Here is a 21,239-nt window from a genome sequence, read left to right on the forward strand (position 1 = left end):
CCAGTCCGCTGTCTGGTCCCGGCGGCCGCTCGCAGACACCCAGGTCGGCTGCGTGTCCCGCGAATGACTGCAGTTCCCAGGTCGGCTCACTTGCCCCATGTCTTGCTGTAGCGTCCAGGTCGGCTTGCTTGCCCCAGGTTCTGGCTGCACTTCCCAGGTTGGCTGTGTGCCCCGGGAATGGCTGCAGTTCCCAGGTCTCCTGCGTGCCACGGGACTGGTTGTAGTGTCCAGCTCGGTTCGCTTGCCCCAGGTCTGGCTGTGACGCCCAGGTCGGCTGCGTGCCCTGCGAACAGCTGCAGTTCCCAGGTCGGCTCGATTGCCCCAGATCTGGCTGCAGTTCCCAGGTCGCCTGCGTGCCCCGGGACTGGCTACAGTTCCCAGGTCGCCTGCGTGCCCCGGGACTGGCTGCAGTTCCCAGGTCGCAAAATCTAATTGGAAAAAAAATACGCCTGCGGGCCAGATTAGTTCGGGTTACGGGCCGGATCCGGGCCGTAGGTTGCCGACCCCTGTGTTAGGCCTCATTGTGTGTGTGTGTCCATGTTTTAAAAGCGATTTGGCCCAAGTCTATCTTTCTTGGCTAACAAGCTAACCTTTGCCCTCCAAGATGCAGGTAAATTTTCCGGCCTTATTTTAGAGTAAAAAATAGCTTCTTCATTGCCGGGAAATACAGTAATCAAATATTTTGACAAACTGGCAGCAATATTTTGACTATAATTGATTTGGCAGTTTAAATTCAGAAGGTTTTACAGTTAGCTGATTGATTAGATTACTTAAATGGATTATATTGAAGTATGCTTTTAATTATTTGGTTTCTTGCTCTTAAAATTATAAATGTCTTTTGCAGCCAAAATGGTCATATATGAAATGCCATGGATTATGAACGGTAAGCATCTTAACACAAATTGAATGATTGACCTTGTACAGATGGACATTGATCATTGCATAAAGATAATTATTTTTTTGCAGCTGCCTGGAAAATTGTGAAAACTTGGTTAGGACCAGATGCCTTAAATCTACTGAAATTTGCCAGCAAAACAGATGTACAGGAATATATAAACATTGAATATTTGCCAGCGCACATGGGAGGAATTGTAAGTTGTAACTACAAATATATGTCAATGTTCTTGGTAAAATATCAGCTATCTTGTTTATGTTTCATAATGAGACCATATTCTGGAATTTCAATGTTTCAAAGTGAATTGAAGATTTTTTTTTTTTTTTTAAGCTCATCTTTAAGAGGATTTGATGGAGCTGATAACCTTGTGTGAAGTAGTTCTGAATTACAAGTCCACTGAATTCTTCCCAAGTTAAGGTGATCAGAGTTGAGTGCATTCCAATTGTCAACCGAGGTTGGGGCTAGCAGTGAATCCAAAATCCATGTATCCAGTGTAGCAAAGTCCATGTATCCTGTAAAATCCTCTTCAATAGCTTCCCAGCCACTGATGTGAGGCTCGCCAGTCTTTTATTTCCCAGGTTTCTTTCTGTAAGCAGTTGTTATTCTGTTTGTAGAATATTACATTTTACAGGATACATGGATTTTAGTCAGGCATGTGATAAAATGGTAGACTGATTTAGAAGAATAAAATGCATGGGAGCCATGGTGATTTGTTCGTTTGGATTCAGAACTGGCTTACTCATAGAAAACAGGACAGTCGTGGAGAAGTCTTATTCTGGCTAGAGATATAAAAAACAAGAACGGATCTGTTGGTCCATGATATCTGTGAACATGATGCCAAGACCATTGCTTGTCTGCTGTCACATTATCCTTATCCCTTCATTCCCTGCATTTGCCTATCCAAAAGTCTTTTAAATGCCATATCATGTCTGCCTCAACCACCATCCCGGCAATGCATTGCGGGCACTCACTAAACTCAGTGTATTAAAAAATATCATTAAAAAAAAAAAAAATCTGTCTCAGGTAGGGTCTTGACCCAAAACGTCACATATTCCTTCTCTCCATAGATGCTGCCTGTCCCACTGGGTTACTCCAGCATTTTGTGTCTACCTTCAAAACTAAACATGTCCCCCACATCTCCTTGAAAAGACCCTTTCACCTTAAAGTTATGCCCTATATTTGATTTTTTTCATCCTGGGGAGGAAGGTTCTGACTGTCTACCCTATCTATGTCTTGGAATTTCATATACTTCTAACAAGTCTCCCCGTAACCTCTGGTGGTCCAAATAAAACTATCCAAGTCTGTCCAACCACTCTATGTAGCTTATACATCCTTTCCAAAACCTTCAACATCCTTCTTGTAACGGGGCGACCAGTACTGTACACAATACTCCAGATATGGCCTAACTGAAGTCCTATAAAGCTGCATAATGACTTCCTTGCTCTTATACTCTATGCCCTGACATATGAAAGCAAGCATACCATTTGCTTCTTAATCACTCTATCTTCCTGTGTTGTCACTTTCGGAGAACCCTCTGTACCTTAATGCTGTTAAGGGTCATGCCATTAATTGTATATTTTCCCCATTATATTTAATGACCAAAAGGGCGACATCTCACACTTGCTTGGATTATACTCCATCTGACATTTCTCCGCCCATTGCTGTAGCTGATCCATATCCCGCTGTGCACTTTCCCAGCCAACTTAGTATCATCAATAAACTTACTAACCAACCTGTCAATGTTTACATCCAAGTAACAGAGGTCCCACCACAGATCCGTGCAGAACTTCATTCCGGCATGAATATTGTCCTTCTACCACAATCTTCTGTCCTCTATCAGTAAACCTGTTCTGAATCCATTTGAACAAGTAGCTGTTAATCCCATGCATCTTAATCTGCTCGATAAACCTATTGTGGAGAACTTTATCAAATGCTTTACTAAAATCCATTTAGACAACATCCACATCTCTCATCGATCACTCTTGTCGCCTCCTCAAAAAGCTTGATCAAATTAAAAATAGTTGACCTGCCGCATGCGAAGCCATTGTGACTGTCCCTAAATTACCGATTCTCCTCAAAATGGGAGTAAATCCTATCCTGGAATCCTCGCCAGTACCTTCCCTACCTGACGTAAGGGTCGGTGGCCAAGAATTCTTTGGATTCTTTCCACTTAAAGGAACAATATTTGTCACTCTCGACGACCTTGCTCGTGTCTGGAGAAGACTCAAACATCTTTATCAAGTCTGCGGCTATCTCCTTTCTCGCTTCTCTCAATAACCTGAGATGGATCCTATCAGCCCTGGGGATTAAACCACTTTAATGCTCTTCAAGAACCCAAAAACCACCAGCTTCATAATTTAAAATTGTCCTTGTCCTTGCATATTAGTATTCTCCCCACTGATCTTATTGCCCTCCTTGTCCAAGGTGAACACTGATGCGAAATACTCATTTAATAGTGCACCTAAATCCCTGACTCCAAGCACAAATTTCATCTTTATACTTGATCTGTACTACCTTCTCCCTGGTTAGCCTCTTTCTTTTAATGTAGGTATAAGGCGCTTTAATCTGACCCCCGATGTCAAGTTGTGGCCCCTTTTGGCCCTTCAAATCATATACTTGATTTCTTTTCTCCTTGCTTTATATTCCTCAAAAGCCCTGTCTGAGTTCATAAACCTTAAACCTCGCATGGGCTTCTTTTTGACCAAATTTATAACCTCCGGTCATTCAGGGTTCCCTTAATATGTCATCCTCTTCCCTCCTTGCTGAATCATGCTGATCCTGAACTTTGATCAACTAGACTTTTAAACTTGGTCTTTGTACTAGAGCAATTTACTTTAGAGATAGTGTGGAAACAGGCCCTTCGGCCCACCGAGTTCATGCTGACCAACGATCACCCATACACTGGGGACAATTTACAGAAGCCAATTAACCTGCAAACCGGCATGTCTTTGGAGTGTGGGAAGAAACTGAATCACTTGAAGAAAACGCACATGGTTAAAGGGAGAACTTTCAAACTCCATACAGACGACACCTGTAGCCAGGATCAAACCCAGATTTCTGGCGCTGTAAGGCAGCAACTGTTCCGCTGTGCCACTATTTTAACTATCTTCCCCCCCCCCCCCTATATAACCTACTGTCTAATTGAACTTTGGAGTCGATACTGATTTTTTTAATTCACTAAAAGGTAGTAATCTTACTTTCCACCATTTTGAACTTCTGCACGAGCATTTGGGATAATTGTCTGAGGAATAGTTTACAAATTTTATGTTTTAACAAAAGCTGGATAATAATTAGTATAAGCCTGCCTGAAAGGTTACTTTCAAAAAATCTGTTGAGAAAAAATGTCACTAATTAATTTTCCAGTTTGATACACAGATGGTACCACCTGCATTTATGATGGTTGCATTATCTTATTGCTTGCAAATGGGCAAGTCAAATTATTTCCCAATTTTGCACTTTAAAACTTAACAGCTCTTGGCTACATTTGCTATTTCCCTTGAAGCCATTTGCAACATGAAATTCATAATCATTACAGTTCGACCTGAGCTAGCAAGCTGTCAATGAAATCTTCGAGCCATTAGCCTGACTAAATGTATTATGAAAGGAAAAGTGCAATTTAGCTAAAATTAAATTGGGATATCTTAATTGTTGATTTAGCAGATACTCATTTATCATTGGCCTGTTTAGTAAAAATGCAATATATTTTAATGGCAAGCTTATTCTTGGAGTGCATATCTTTTTCTCTACCAGTTATGAGCTGGATTTGTTTTCAGCCATCAAATCTAGTTGGAAGCGTGTACACTGTACTTTCAAAATATGAGCACTGGAGGCTATTTTCTTTTGTTTCGTGCTTTAAACTACACTGATATTCATTGAATTTTAGAGATGGCTAACATTATTGTTCTGTTTATTCTTAGTAATTGATGTCTGCAAATCTGATAAACATTTAACGATGTTATTACTATTAAATTTATTTTTAACAGTAATAATTAACTATTTGGCACAGTAAGTAGTGTTCTGCTTGTAATTGGAAGTCTGACGTACATGGCTGTTATGACCTTGTTACAAATACCAATTAAAAGAATAGTTCTAAGGTCACATCACGTGTTAATAAGTTGAGTAAGATCAATGGAAAAATGGAGACATCAGTATCGTCTTGGCAGTTAGCAACAAATAGATTTTGAGGTGGTTAAAGGTCAGAAAAAGTAGTCCATTGGATTGGGAATTTATGAGATGGGAGGTGTGATGGAATGGGTCGGGGGTAAGGACTTCAGTGAAGGCAGCAAAAAAGAGCTTGAAGTCATGTCAGGTTTGGAAGCCATTAAGATTCAAATGCAGAGAGATAAAGCCTTTGCAGAGGATAGATCTTTTGGAATCAAAGATTAAATGATCAGAATGGGCTGGGGCTGGGGCTGGGAGGAGAATGGGCTTGGAGGAAAGTGATGAAAGAAAAGGTAGAGTTAGAATTTACGAGCTGTTGAAGTTTGCAATATTTGATGTGTCAGAAAAGAATTATTATTTTGTTTACACATCAAAACAACAAAGAATGGTGGCACTGCTGACCTGGATAACTACTTGTTCTTGCTTATGGCGTGCACAGCCTGAAGTTGTAGGACAACTTGTTCTATTTGATCTTATTTGATTCAGGTGGGCGGCGCGACTCACGTCGCAGCGGCCTCTGCAGTCCGTCTGTCTTTTTATTATTTTTTGTCTTGTTTCAATGTAGTTTTTTTTTTTTTTTGACGAGGTATGTGTGTGTGGGGGGCGGAGGGGGGTGGGGAAACTTTTAAAATCTTTCCCCTGCACGGAGAACCCGACCTTTTCCTTGTCGGGTCTCCGTTGTCGTTGGGGCTGAGCAACGTGGAGCGGCCTCCAACAGGAACGACCTAGGGCTCCAGTCGCGGAGCCTGCGGACCTACTCACCATCGTAGAGCTGGCCTAGTTCGGAGCGGGAGGAGCGGTGGTGGCGCGCTGCTGCGACCCGACCCCGGAGATTCGGAGGCTTACCGCAGGTCTGGTAGACAGTAACACCGGGAGCCCGCGGGTCCCTGCTGGGAGACCGCTTTCCGGGCTTCCGCAACGGCGACTTCTCCCGCCCGAGTTGCGGGGTTGAAGATGACCTGGAGCGGGGCCTTACATCACCGCCCCGCGCGGCTTGGAATGGCTGCGGGATTTTGCTAGCGCCCGCCGGGGCTCCAACACCAAGACCCGGAGCGTGGCCTTGCACCACCTGGCGCGGCGAGTGCAGGGGAGGGATAAGTTTTTGCCTTCCATCACAGCGAGGAGGAGATGCGCTGTGATGGATGTTTGTGTAAATTGTGTTGTGTCTTGGTTCTTTCTTGTGTGTATGACTGCAGAAACAACATTTCATTTGAACCTCAATGAGGTTCAAATGACAAATAAAATTGTATTGTATTGTGGACGCCAAGTTGATTGCATTCGTTGAAACAGGGCGGACCACGTGAAGGTTGCAATCTCCCATCCCCTGGATAACTTTGAAGTAGAACTCAGAATGTGCATGTGTTGTCACTTTACACTAAACCTCAGGATGTGACAAGTGACGCCAGAAGCACCGGCTATTTTGAACATGCCTACTTTTATGGGTTGTTCTGAACTATCCCATTTCACAATTTAACATGTAATACAGTCTTATCTCTGGCTAATTAGTGTCATACATCATGGAAACGGGCCCTTTGGCCCAACTTGCCCATGCCTTACAAAATTCCCCATCTACACTAGTCCCACCTACCTGCATTTGGCTCATGTACTTCTAAACCTTTCCTATCCATGTAGCTTTCCAAATGTCTTTTAAATGTTGTTAGAGTACCTGGCCCAACTACCCCTTCTGGCAACTCGTTCCATTTAACCGCCACGCTCTGTGTGGGGAAAGTTGCCCCTCATGTTCCTATCAAATCTAAAAGACTCTGTGCATCTACTCCATCTATTCCTCTCATGATCTTGTACACCTCTATAAGATCATCCCTCATCCTCCTGCACTCTATTCCTTGAGTCCTAACCTGCCCAACCTCTCCCAGTAGCTCAGGCCCTCAATTCCTGGCAACATCCTCGTAAATCTTCTATGCACTCTTTCCAGCTTAACAACATCTTTCCTGTGGCAGGGTGACCAAAACTGAACGCAGTACCCCAAATGTGACTTCACCATCTTGTACAACTGTAACATAACATCAGCTTCTAAACTCAATACACTGATTGATGATGGGCAATGTGCTGAAAGCCTTCCTGATCACCCTGTGATGCCACTTTGATGGAACCATGTACCTGCACTCCTAGATCCGTTTGCTCTATAACACTCTGCCTACTACAAGACTAGTGACTTCCCAAAGAGGCCCTTCGACCCACCGAATCCATGCGGACAAGCGATTCCCAGACACTAGCTCTGCCCTCGTACAAGGGACAATTTATAATTTTTGTTTACCGAAACCAATTAATCTACAAGCCTGTACGTCTTTGGAGTTTGGGAAGAAACCGGAGCACCTGGGGCAAACTCACGTGGTCACAGGGAGAACAAACTCCGTATAGATAGTGCCAGTGGTCAGGATCGAACCCGGGCCTCTGGCTCTGTAAGGCAGCAACCCTACTGCTGTGCAGCCCATTTATTACCAGATGATTTGAATACAAAAGTAGTTATTAACTGGGTGGTAATTATCACCTCTAACAACATTATACATTGTCCAATTATATCAGTCCCTGGCAAGATCACCACTGGGACATTGTGTACAGGTTTGTTCTTCTTTCCTAAGTAAGACTTATAATAGAGACGTTCTGCAAGTTCCTCTAGCTCTTTGTGTTTTGCTGACAAATACATTTGTTTTCTATCCAAATATTTTAACTGAATTGGATTTAATGTGATTGATGAATTGGGGAACACAATATGTATTCAAGGGTAAAATTAATTATAATGTAATTTAGATTGGGGAATAGAGAACTACAGAGGTAACTTTAGAAATTGGAAAAAAGCTGTCTTGCAATAAAAAAAACTGTTTCCATGTAACCTTCTAGCAGCAATTATATGCCATTTTATTTTGAGAGTACCGGGTAATCATTGAAATTGACTAGCAATTGCTTCTATTGAAACTTGTGCAATAATGATACTTGCAGTAGCAAAAATATATCTGCAGCTATTAAAAAGACCTTTATTTTTGAAAACCCTGCAGGGAAAAATACTTAGTAAAAACGAGTTTAGGTTTAGGTCGAGCTCTCTTGCTCCTTACCGCATTGACTCAATTGATTTTATCTAACACTGAGTTTCTTAGGAATGCAACTATCGCATTATAGCAGAACTACCTTACTGCGTGCATTACTAGTTCAAATTGGTTTATGGAAGAAAACTATTTCCTTTTAGGTGTTTAATTTGCAGGAAATTTGCTTTTTCCCCCCAAAAAATTGTTCCCTTGCCACAAGCTGCGCATTGATATAATGGGTAGATCTAGTGCCACATAGTTTTGCTGACCCTGGTTTGGTGCTGTGTGTGACACCAGCATTTCCATGTCCACCTCAGTTTCCGCCCCATGCTTGGGTTAAGATGTGCAGATTTTTTTTTTCTTCAGGTTAATTCACTACTATAAATCAACCCTGGCTTGCAATTGGAATAGACTCAATTAGACAAATGCCTCCAATGTCATCAGAAAAAATAAGATGTATAAATATGGGAGCATGGTGCATTTTGATTTTTTGTCATCTAAAACTGGATCCTAATGTAGTCATTCCTCTTTTAGGATCCTTTTAAATATAGCTATCCACCATTACCAGATGATGATTTTCAAACACCACTATGTGAAAATGGCCCAATCCTAGGTGAAGCCGAATTGGATGAGAAAGAAAAAGGAGACGGAGATTGCAAAGAAACTGTTGATGCCAACCACAGTGAAGAATCCTTGCAGAAACCTAAAAAGGTACGATGTTACATTTTACTTCAATTCTTGCTTGGCTAAACCAGATAATTTCAAATCTGCAGTGATTATTGATATTACAGGACTTTGTGGTCCTTTTCACACCAATCTTAGATTTGTTTATTGCATCATTTTGTACACTTTGCGATGCTTATCATTGGGTTGATATATTAATAATAGGTTGCTGTTAGTTAGGAAGCTAAATTGAGAACAAGTACGAGCATGTGAGAAGAAATGGATGAATGAAAGTCTTCAGTATTTAACAGTATTGGATTGTGTGACCTTGGCCTCACCCAATGCTTGGAAAAACGAATCCATGAATTAAATAAAAAGTGTAATTCTCTATGGCTTCTGTTTTTCAATAGCCCAGATCAAAAGGTTATCCATTAACACTTATAAACTATATATTTCAGGTTTCAATAGTTTTTCCAGAGAGATTTGGAGGTTCAGAAAGGTTTGGGGTCTGGTGTGTAACTAGCACGTGTTGCCCCTTTTTGTTTGAAAAGGCAAAATATGATTGAGCAGCAGTGGCCAAAAAACATAGAGACATATTAAAAAATTGCACAAGCATGGGCAAATGTGCAGATTGAGAAGTTATGAAAATGGCAAAATATTTCATAAAGATTTATGGAGATGATAAAGAACACACTAAAAAAACACTAAAAATTTAACACAAACATCCACCACAGCATTCATCACTGTGGTGGAAGGCACAACATTTGGCCAGTCCTCCTCCATTATCGCCCTTGGTCGGGACCTCAACCCTCCGCAGCCGTCGCTGCGGACGTCCAGATGTGCAGACAAGGTAAAAAGTCAAGGTAAGTCTGGAGTCGGCGCTTCCCCACCGGAGACCGGGGCTTTAGGTTGGTGTAGGCCGCAGGCCGGTGGTCGGAGATTTAAAGTTCCTGCCGCGCCGCAGCCATAAGCACCGCAAACTGCAGGGCCGGCGGTAGAAGTTCCCCTCCAGGGGTGATGATAAGTCCACGCCGGACCCGCGGTAGAAGTAGGCCGCGGGCCGGCAGTGGTGGCTTCTTCTCCCAGGTCCCCCACGAGGACCGCGGCTTCAGGCTGCCGGCTGCCGCGGGCCAGCGAACGGAGCGCTCCCCTCCGGCGAGCCCCAGCGAGGGCTCGCCCGCTCCACGCCGAGAGTCCGCGCTGCGCCCACTGCTGCAGCCCCAGGCGCTTCGCCAGGAAAGACAGCCCAATCCTCGATGTTAGGCCACGGGGGAGGCGACCTGGAAAAAGTCGCCTCTCCGTGGAGGAGGCAACTGAAGCGGTTTCCCCTTTACCCCCCCCCCCACACCACCCCCCACACAAGACACACAGAGAAACATTAAAAAGATCATAACAGGTCAAAAAAGATCATAACAGCCTAACTTGTAAATATTGTTCCATTTCATCTTTTAAAAACTGGTATAAAGTTTTAGATGCAGGGAACAATGAGACAAGTCAAAAGTGGAATGTGGTGAATTTAATGCACCAGAAAATGATGTTTCTAACAACCTAGATTATTTCAAGTAGACAAATCTCCCATATAGCTTCTTAATTGTAATGCCCCAAAATACATTTTGGGTCTTCCAATTTGATTCTGAGCTGAAGTAAGCAGAATATTTGCTGAACATCTCTACCTCAAAAGAAAGATTTTAATGTTAAAATATTTATATTATTCAAACTGGTGTGTAGATTTAATAAATACACTGAGTAGAATGGCAGCGTTTATTAAAGCATCTGACCTGGTGGCTTTTATTCAGTATTCAATATATGTTTATGATGTGTTTAATTTAACCCCACTTGCTGTAAGTAAAAGTCATTTGAGCACTGATGGTTTAAAAATGGCATTGTTCATGCATATTTGCCCAAAAAGAAGACTTATATTTTAATGTTGTTGCATTGGAAGTTGAGGAGGGGGGGAAGAAACAATAGTAGTAGGTCAGGAATTGGAAGGAGAAATGGGAATATGGAGGTCAGGACAATAAGTCTTAAAGGAAGGACACACAGGGAGAGGTGAAGGATTATGATGACATTGATAGACTGAAGTGTGTTTGTCTCAATGCAAAGAGTATTGAGGAGAAAGCAGATGAACTTGGAGCCTGGATTGATGCTTGGGACTATGAATTTGTGACCATTGTAGAAAAGTAGTTGCAGGTGGGATGTGACTGGCAGCTCAATGATTCGATGTTTGAACATTATCGAGAGGGAGGGAAAAGAGGTGGAGGAGTTGCTCGGCTGGTCAGCGATACTCTCACTGTGGCACTGGGAGAGGATCGTCCACTGACGAGGTATGTGTGGAGCATAGAACTAAAAAAGGTACAAGCACTCTAGAGGGGTTGTACTATAGGCCCCCCAATAGCAAGCAGGAGATAGAGGAACAGATATGTACACCTATTATCAAAGGATGCCGATTCGAGAACCAGAGGACATAGGTTTAAGTTGAGGGAGAAAAGATTTAATAGAAACCTGAGGTGTAACTTTTTCACAAAGAGGGTAGTGGGTGTTTGCAGGCATGAGATTTCTTCGCGGATTTCCGAGTATTTTGAAATTCGGCAGGGCATCGCCGCCGCTGCGAGGCATCACTGCCGTCGTGGCCCATCGTTGCGAGGCCTCACCGCTGTCGACGCCCCACTTCACGCCTCCGTGGTGCCGACCCGGGCTTCTGCCCACGAGGCCCCGACCCGGGCTTCCGTGCGGCGATCCGGGAAGCATCGAGACAGCGGCGCCTCGATAAAGCCTCTGGCCGCATTCCCAGTTCGCAGCCGTGTCGTCAGGATGCCTTCTAGCCGAGTGGGCCGTCGGGAAGCTGTGTGTGGGGGGGGATGGGTGTGTGGGGGGGATGGGCTTGTGTAGGCGGGGGGGGTTGTGGGGGGAGGTGGGTGTGTTTGGCCGAGGGGGTTGTGCTTAGGCGGGGGGGTTGTGTGGGGAGGGGGGCGTGTGGGCAGGAGGGGGAGAGAGCTCAGAGAAAAGACAAGGGAAGAGCCATGGGGGAGAGGGGCGTATTGTGGGGGAGGGGGGCAGGAGCCAGCGAGGGGGAGCTAGCGATGTGATGGGGACTCACAGCGGGCGCTGGTCGTTCTCCTCCGCCGGGAACAGAGTCTCAACTTTCCATTTGACGACATCTGCTTTTATCCCTGTTATATCATCTGAGTACATATTCATCTTGTAATGCTGTATAATTTAATCTTTTCAAAATCATATATAGATGTTGCGTCAATTGTGATGTTTATTCACTATGGTTAATTTTCTCTTAATTTGTTTCAAAAATTGTCTAGAATTTCTGCATTTATTTGTCTGTTTATATACAGAAATAGTGCACAATTGAATAAAATAAATAACTTTGTCTTCAGTTAAGGTCTGTTTGTTTTATACGCAGGTTTCCTTGGATAGTGACCGGCCAGATTCGAAGATAAAATCACTAAAGAAACCACAAACTTTGTTTAGAGGATCATTGCTGCATATAAGGTATTTTTGCTATATTTACAGATCCATTGATATCAAAATTAATCTAAATATTGTACAATGAAGGCAGTAATTTATTGTGATTCGATCATTTTGATTGTTTGAATTAATGTATTTGGATTTAGATTTGGAATTGGATTGTCATGCAGCATGAAAATAGGCCCTTCAGCCTAACTGGCCTGTGCCGACCAAGATGCCCATCTACACACTTAGTCTCATCTGCCTGCGTTTGGCCCTTATCCCTCTAAACCTTTTATTTGGGTGGTGCAGTGGCATCGTGCAGAGCTACTGCCTCACCGAGCCAGATATACGATCTTGACCACTCTCTGTGCGGATTTTGTACATTCAGGATTCCTCCCACAACCCAATGACGTGCAGATATGAAGGTTAATTGGCTTGTGTAAATTGCCCCTAGTGTGTAGGATGCGAATGTGGGATAACGTGAAACTGCTGATCAATCGTTGCCATGGGCTCGATGGGTCGAAGACCTTGTTTCCAAGGTCTATGTTTAAATTATAAAACTCAAAACTCTATCCATGACAGTGGATTACTGGCAATTGAGCATCTACAGTGCCCTCCATAATGTGGGACAAAGACCCATTATTTATTTATTTGCCTCTGTACTCCACAATTTGAGATTTGTAATAGAAAAAAATCGCATGGGGTTGCACATTGTCAGATTTTATTAAAGGCCATTTTTATACGTTTTGGTTTCACCATGTCAATATTACAGCTGTGTTTATACATAGTCCCCCCATTTCAGGGCACCTTAATGTTTGGGACACATGGCTTCACAGGTGTTTGTAATTGCTCAGGTGTGTTTAAATGCCTCAATGAGCTCTCAGCACCTAGTCTTTCCTCCAATCTTTCCATCACATTTGGAAACTTTTATTGCAGTTTATCAACATGAGGACCAAAATTGTGCCAATGAAAGTCAAAGAAGCCATTATGAGACTGAGAAACAAGAATAAAATTTAGACATCAGCCAACCCTTCGGCTTACCGAAATCAACTGTTTGGAACATCATTAAGAAGAAAGAGAGCACTGGTGAGCTTACAAATCGCAAAGGGACTGGCATGCTAAGGAAGACCTCCACAACTGATGACCGAAGTATTCTCTCTAATAAAGAAAAATCCCCAAACATCTGTCCTACAGATCAGAAACACTCTTCAGGAGTCGGGTGTAGATTTGTCAATGACCACTGACCGCAGAAGACTTCATGAACAGAAATACAGAGGCTACACTGCAAGATGCAAACCACTGGTTAGCCGCAAAAATGGGATGTCCAGGTTACAGTTTGCCAAGAAATAATTAAAAGAGTAACCACAGTTCTGGAAAAAGGTCTTGTGGACAGATGTGACGAAGATCAGAATGATGGTAACAGCAAAGTATGGAGGAGAGAAGGAACTTCCCAAGATCCAAAGCATACCACCTCATCTGTAAAACACGGTGGTGTGGGTGTTATGGCCTGGGCATCTATGGCTGCTGAAAGTACTGGCTCACATCTTCCTTGATGATACAACTGCTGATGGTAGTAGCATAATGAATTCTGAAGTGTATAGACACATCCTATCTGCTCAAGTTCAAACAAATGCCTCAAAACTCATTGGCTAGCGCTTCATTCTACAGCAAGACAATGCTCCCAAACATACTGCTAAAGCAACAAAGGAGTGTTTCAAAGCTAAAAAATGGTCAATTCTTGAGTGTCCAAGTCAATCACCCGATCTGAACCCAATTGACCATGCCTTTTATATGCCGAAGAGAAAACTGAAGGTGACTAGCCCCCAAAACAAGCATAAGCTTGTTGCAATGGCTGCAATACAGGCCTGGCAGAGCATCACCAGAGAAGACATCCGGCAACTGGTGATGTCCATGAATCGCAGACTTCAAGCAGTCATTGCATGCAAAGGATATGCAACAAAATATTAAACATGACTATTTTCATTTACATAACATTGCTGTGTCACAAACATTATGGTGCCCTGAAATGTGAGGACTATGTATAAACACTGCTGTCATTTCTACATGGTGAAACCAAAATGTATCAAAATGGCCTTTATTAAAATCGGACAATGTGCACTTTAACCACATGTGATTTTTTTTTTTTCTATGACAAATCTCAAATTTTGGAGTACAGGGGCAAATGAATAAATGATGGGTCTTTGCCCCAAACATTATGGAGGGCACTGTATATCCTTAACTAATTTTGTTTAATGTTGTAAAGTAAATTCAGAACTTAATTGAAAGATGCGGAGGAAAAAGGCAGAGAAAATTGTGCAGTTTATAATTATAGGTGTCGATGAGCAGGAAGAAAGGGCCTTCTGTTAGATGTACCCTTAACGTCTGGCATCCCAGAGAAAACAATCCAAGTTTGTACAATTTCTCCTTGTAGCTACTACCACCTAATCCAGGCAGTATTCTGGTAAACCACTTCTGTATGCTCTCCAAAGCCTCTGCATCCTTCCTGTAATGGGTTAACCAGAACTGCCTGCAATAGTCCAAATGCTGCCTAACCAAAGTCTTAGAGCTGCATTATGACTTCCTAACGTCCCAATGTCCCAACCGATTATGACGTCCCAATGTCTCAACCATTGAAGGCAGGCATACCATACGCCTTCTTCCCCACTCTATTTGTTTGTGTTCTCACTTTCAAGGATCTATGGATGTAGACCTCAAGAGTCCTCTGCACATCAATGCTGTTAAAGGGTCTTGCTATCGACCATATATATCTCCTTTGCATTCAGCCTCGCAAAGCAACAATTCGCACATTTTTGGGTTAAGCTCCATCAGTCATTTCTCTAGCTGATCTATATCTCTCTGAATTTTTTGACAGCCACCTTTGCTGTCCACAAACTCAGCAATCTTGGTATCTTCTGCAATCTTACTAACCAGTCCACCTACCTCCTTATACCAACCCCTTGGCCACAACTGCTCAGTTGATCACCAGGCCATCATCTCCCAAACAGTTTCTGATCTCAGCATCTTTGACCATCTTCCTACCACAGCCTCCAAACCTATTACTCCACAGACCCACTCTGCTCACTTCTATCTCCTTCCCAGAATCCATAAGCAGGACTTTGGCAGACCCATTGTTTTTGCCTGCTTCTGCCCCACAGAACTAATCTCCAAGTACCTTGATTCCAGCATATCCACCCTTGTCCATTCCTTTTCTACCTACATCTAAGATACCTCAGACATCCTTTAACTCCTCAGTAACTTTCAATTTCTACCCCCCACCCATTGCCTCATCTTTACCTTAGATGTCCAGTCCATTTACACCTCCACTCCTACCAGGAAGGTGTTGAAGCCCTCTCTCTGTGCGTCTGAAGAAGGGTTCCAACCCAAAACGTCATTTATTCCATGTTCTCCAGAGAAGCCTGAGCTACTCCAACACTTTATCTTTTCTTGTAAACCTGCATCTGCAGTTTCTTGTTTCTATTTAGTTAATAGTATCTGCTTAAAATTCATGCTAGCTGCAGAAACTTTCTAACTGTTGGAATCTGGAGCTCAGCAAATAGGTCAGATTGGAGGGTAAATACTCTTGAGGTCAGGTCTTTGCAATGGTAATGTCTACCTTTGCTGTCATGGGCAACTGTATCTACAGCAGAGAGATTGGTGAGGATGAGGTCAAGTAGCGCTTTCCTTCATTTGTTCTATCCAGGTCGTTTGGGTGGCGGTTTCATCTTTCAGGACTTGGTTTTTAAGTTGTTATTAATGTTGAATATCGGGTTTCCTCAACCGAGAGTACATTCTTTGCTCTCAGCAATGCCTTTGATAAGGTTCCTAATGGTAGGCTGCTGTGGAAGGTTAGATTGCATGTCATCCAGAGAGAACTGCCTAGATATAGATTTGGTTTCATGGAAGGAAGCAGACAGTGTTGGTGGAAGGTTGTTTCTCAGACTGGAGGCCTGTGACTAGTGGTATGTCTCTGGAATCGATGCTGGATCCATTACTGGTTGTGGCATATATCAGCGATTACTAAGTTTTAAGATGATATACTAAAATAGTGGTATCATAGAGGATGGTTATCAAAAAGTACAACAGAATCTTGATCAGGTGGCATGTGGGCTAAAGACTGGTTAATTGAGATCAATGCGGATACATGTGAGGTGTTGTATTTTAGGGTCAAACCAGGGCAGGATCTTAACAGTGAATGTTAGGGCCCTGTGGGGGAGTTGTAGAGCTGAGGGATCTAGGAGTACAGGTGCACAGTTCCTTGAAAGTGGGGTTATGGGTAGATAGGATGGTAAAGAATGCTTTTAGTGTATGGGCCTTCATCAGTCCGGGTTCCGCAGTATAGATGTAGGGGTGTTATGTTACAGTTGTACAAAATGTTGGTGAGGCTACATTTGGAGTATTGTGTTCAGTTCTGGTCACCCTGCTTATAGGAAGGATCTCATTAAGCTGAAAAGAGTGCAGAGAGGATTTATGAGGATGCTGCTAGGACTGGTGCCTGACTTATATGTTGATATTGGCAAACTCAGCCTCTTTTTCCACCAAGGAATCATGGGTTGATCTTCTAGAGGAGTATAAAATCATTAAGGAAATTGAATGTAGTCTTTTACCCAAGGTAGGGGAAACAAGAGGGTACAGGTTTAAGGTGTGAGAAGAAAGATTTAGTAGGAACCCAAGGGGCAACTTTTTCACTCGAGGATAGATGGAATATGAAATGAGTAGGTATTTGCGGCAGGCACAATAACAACATTTAAAAGACATTTGGACAGGTAGACAGATGGGAAAGGTTTAGAAGGATATGGGGCAAATGGGACTCGCTTAGTTGGGTAATCTTGAACGGCATGGATGGTTGGGCCAAAGGGCCTGTTTCAGTGCTGTATGGCGTTATGGCTCCATGGTATTTAATTTTCATCCACATCTGCAGCATTGACCTTAACACTATCTTCTATTAAATAAATGCTTTAGGAAAGAAAATGCATCACCATCACCCTTTGGATGGTACATTTCCTTTTCAGGTGCTTTTATTTCATGGTAAATAGTATTGAGGTCAGTGTTGCAGATGCCAGCATGTGTAATCTTTTTATTTTGTGTCCAACATATCATACTTAGTCCCATTGGTTTGTTTTTTTGTTATAGTCCTGCTGAAGATATTCACTTTGGTTCGAAAGAAAGTGGAGAAACAAAATGTTTGATAGTACTGACCAATGTGACAAAGAGCTCTGTTGCTTTTAAGGTAAGTTCTTCTAGTTTGACATGGAATAGCATCATTCAGTATGATATAAAATAATTAGTTGTCTTTAAGAGATTTTTTTGCTACAGTTACAACTAATTTCCATAACTACAATTAAAAGTTATTTTATTAGTTCAGAAGAATTATGGGTTTAGTTTATATACTCTCCCTATATTCATTCCTAATGGACAAATATCAATTGATTCTTTAGATCAGCAGGATGTTTCCTAGTCCATATTTGATCTGATGCCATGAGATTTCAGAATCGAGTCAATGATGGAGACTCCCAGGATCAATCCCTCCTGACTTGTACCTCTTTGCGATTAACTTATGGTGGACCTTTTCTTGGTTTGATGGTGAGGGAGGAATCTCACAAGTGGCTAGAAGAAATTACCCTGCACAGACAATACAGATGAATGACGATTAATATTCAACCATGTTGCATAATATCCTCCAGTAGGTCATAGCCATATAAGTACTTTTAAGACAATACACAAAGTGCCAGAGTAACTCAGCATCTCTGGAGAACATTGATAGATGATGTTATCGGTCAAGATCCCTCTTCAGATTAATTGTAGTTTTGTGGAGAAAGCGGGAAAAGAGGCGGGGGTGGCAGAAAGTCTGGAAAGTGATAGGTGGCTACATATAATGGGAGTTTTGTTGGACAGATGGGTGGACAAAGGCCAGAGATGAAAAAACAACAGGCTGTAAGATAAGGAGAAGAGGAGTGAAATCTGGTCAGAGAAAGGGATTAGGTGAAGGTTGTGGGAGAAATTGGTGCATACCCAGATGGGACACACGGAAGAGAAGGATGAATCGAGGGCAATGGGGTAGGATTTAGTTACGATTTACTGCATAGGAATAGGCCCTTCTGCCCATCGCGTCCACGGCCTGCACACTAGTTATGTGTTATCCCAGTTTTGCATCCGACACACTAGGGGCAATTTACAGAAGCCAATTAGCCTACATCCTGCACGTCTTTGGAATGTCAGAGGTAACCGGAGTACCCAGAGAAAGCCCATACGGTCACAGGGAGTCTGTGACGACCGCACCCATCGTCAGGGTTGAACCTTGGTCTCTGGCACTGTATGGCAGCAATTCTACCACTGCTCCGCTGAACAGAATTCAGTGTTCATACTGCTTGGTTGGGAGCTGCCCAAGCAGAATATGAGGTGCTGTTCCTCCAGTTTGCTCTGTCCTCAATCTGACACTGCTGGTGGCGCAGGGAAGAAATATCTGAATGGCAATGGGAGGGGAGTTAAAATGGTTAGATTGGTTGATTGAAAGATACAGCATGAAAACCTGTCCTTCAATCCACTGAGTCCATGTGGCTCGTTGATCACCTGTTCACGTTAGTTGTATGTTATCCCATTTTTTCACCCACTCCCTACACAATAGGGGCAATTACGAAGCCCAATTAATCTACAAACCCTATTAACCTACAAAACGTTTAGCTCCAGGTAAGCCCAACAGGCCTTGGCAGGCCGAGCTCAGGTTCAGTGAAGCAGTTGCCTAGTATACACTTGGTCTCGGCGATGTAAAGGAGACCGCATCAGGAACACGAAATGAAGTAGATGAGGTTGGAGGAGGTGCACGTGAATCTCGCCTGTAATTGCTGTAGGGGTCTCTGGATGGATGCAAGGAAGAATATATAGGAATATGTGTTACATCTGCAGTAACAGGGGGAAAGTACCTTGGGGGGGGGGGGGGGGGGGAGAAGAATTGCAGAAGGAGTGGTCTCTATAGAAAGCTGAAAGGGGTTGGGATGGGAAGATATGACCGGTGGTGGGATCCTTATGAAGGTGGTGGAAATGTCGGAGAATTATGGCATTTTCGGATGTGGGGGCTGATGGTGTGTAAGGTAAGCAGCAGGGAAACTCTATCCTTGTTCTGTCTTGAACCTAGAATCTTGTCTGCAGGGAGTGGGAGCAAGAGCAGAACTGTGGGACACTGGTGACAGATCCATCTACAACCACGGAGGAAGAACCCCTTTTACTAACACAAGATATTTTCTTGGATGTTCCAAAATGGAAAGCCTCATCTTGGGAGCAGATGCAATGGGCACGGAAAAATTGAGAGTAGGGGATGGCGTCATTGCAAGAGGAAAAGTTGGACGAGGTGTAGTTCTTATAATTGTGAGGGTTGGTGGGTTTTAAGTAGATGTCAGTCGATAGTCTGTCCTTTGTGATGGCGATAGAAATCGAGAAGGGGAGAGGAAGTTAGTGGTAAAGTTAATAATCAACAAATTGTGCGGGAAGCAGTCCCAATGCAGTCGCCAACACAGCAAAGAAAGAGTTGGGGCATGGTGCCAGTGTATCCTTGGGATAAGGACTGTTCCACGTAACCAACAAAAAGGCAGGTTAAGCTGGGACCATGCTAGTGTCCATGCTATGCCTTTAACCTGAAGAACTTGAAGAAAGTGAGAGCTGTCAAAGAGATCAGCTGATGAGGGTGAGGACAAGTTCCGCTAAGCGGAAGAGTATCAGAAATAATGAATACTAGAGAGGATCTGATTGGATCTTTGTTTCAGCAAGAACCAGAGGGAGATTTAAAGAAGCAGCACTAACTCCATGGCTCCAGGCTGGTGTTCCGTCAGTCCAGGCAGGGCTGTAGGTTAACCCGGCGAGACAGCAGAGTTGAGCAGGATTTAGCGCTGCTTCTCCGCGCTGGCTGTGAGCCTGGGGGCGCCGCTCCCGTCTGACTCCCGACATCTCTGGCCGTCCCCAGACGGGAGGGGGGGGGGGAATGGTCCAGTAGCGGTTCGGCAGCGATTGCGGCGCTGGATACCCGGGATTGATCCTGGCTGCAGATGAGCAGGTCTATGTCCATGCCGCGGAACGGCTGCCGAGAGTTTTAATCGCTTGTGACCTTTGACAAATCCCATGATTCCTTGCGTTTTTCGGAATACCGAACTCGCTTGTTACTGAGCAATTGAACTGCATTGATTTTTTTTTTTAAATTTACAGCAAATTCATAATTCTATTTTTTTATTCTTTTTTAAACTCCAAATCAAGTGTTAATTCTGTTCTTTTAAATTTCTTTCTCTAATTATTTTTAGATGGGATGATGATGTATTTTGTGCTTCCCAAAGTAGAACAAAATGGGGATAATGTTGATATCTTCATCCCTGTTTTTTCTAATTCAGGTTAGAACAACAGCCCCTGATAAATACAGAGTGAAACCCAGTAACGGCAGCTTTGAACCTGGTACTTCAATGGATATTCTGGTATCACTTCATGGAGGTATAAAATTTGAGGTCTTGCTGTTTAAATGATATTGTTGAATCATGGACTTTGCCATTCTCTATCAAGCATATTGCTAGATGTAAAAAATAAAAAGTGAATATGTTTAGTAATGCAAGGAATTTAAGTAATGAATGTATTTTGCAATCAGTAAATCATCTGGCTGAAGCTTTTATCGTAGCTTTCCCAAATAATTGGAGTTATGCATATTATGCTTAGTTCAGCTAGTTTTAAAATGCCGCTGCTTGGATAATGTGAAGTGGAAGTTAATCTTGAAGGGAAAGGATGTTTTGCTGAATTGCTACAGAATATTGGTTCGCCTCGACTTGGTTAACAGATGAGATGCTAAGCTCGCACTTATGTGAGCAATTCTTTAAGCCAACTGACAACCCGCATTGGAGCTTCCCCATGCCCTCCGGTGCCAGAGCGCACTCTGCGTTGAATAGTAAATTTATGTTACACTTTCATTTCCAACATGCGTAACCTCCAACTTGTGCGAGGTTCCACGAACCATAATCCTTGGGTAAGTCGGGGAGTGTCTATTAAATCTGGCT

The 21,239-nt window shown here is 43.1% G+C and overlaps 1 protein-coding gene across 2 annotated transcripts in view; it reads left to right on the forward strand.

Moving 5' to 3' along the window:
* The window catches only part of mospd2 (motile sperm domain containing 2), a 60,006-nt gene that overhangs the window by 18,464 nt on the left and 20,303 nt on the right, over window positions 1–21,239 (forward strand). For both annotated transcript variants that reach the window (XM_033033357.1, XM_033033356.1), the window contains exons 7-12: window positions 845–883; window positions 967–1,091; window positions 8,632–8,808; window positions 12,173–12,261; window positions 17,350–17,446; window positions 20,589–20,685. In XM_033033357.1, the coding sequence (XP_032889248.1) occupies window positions 845–883; window positions 967–1,091; window positions 8,632–8,808; window positions 12,173–12,261; window positions 17,350–17,446; window positions 20,589–20,685 (624 nt within the window). The remainder of the gene's footprint in view (window positions 1–844; window positions 884–966; window positions 1,092–8,631; window positions 8,809–12,172; window positions 12,262–17,349; window positions 17,447–20,588; window positions 20,686–21,239) is intronic.

The sequence above is a fragment of the Amblyraja radiata genome, chromosome 14 (assembly GCF_010909765.2).
Source record: "Amblyraja radiata isolate CabotCenter1 chromosome 14, sAmbRad1.1.pri, whole genome shotgun sequence".
NCBI classification, from domain to species: Eukaryota; Metazoa; Chordata; class Chondrichthyes; order Rajiformes; family Rajidae; genus Amblyraja; species Amblyraja radiata.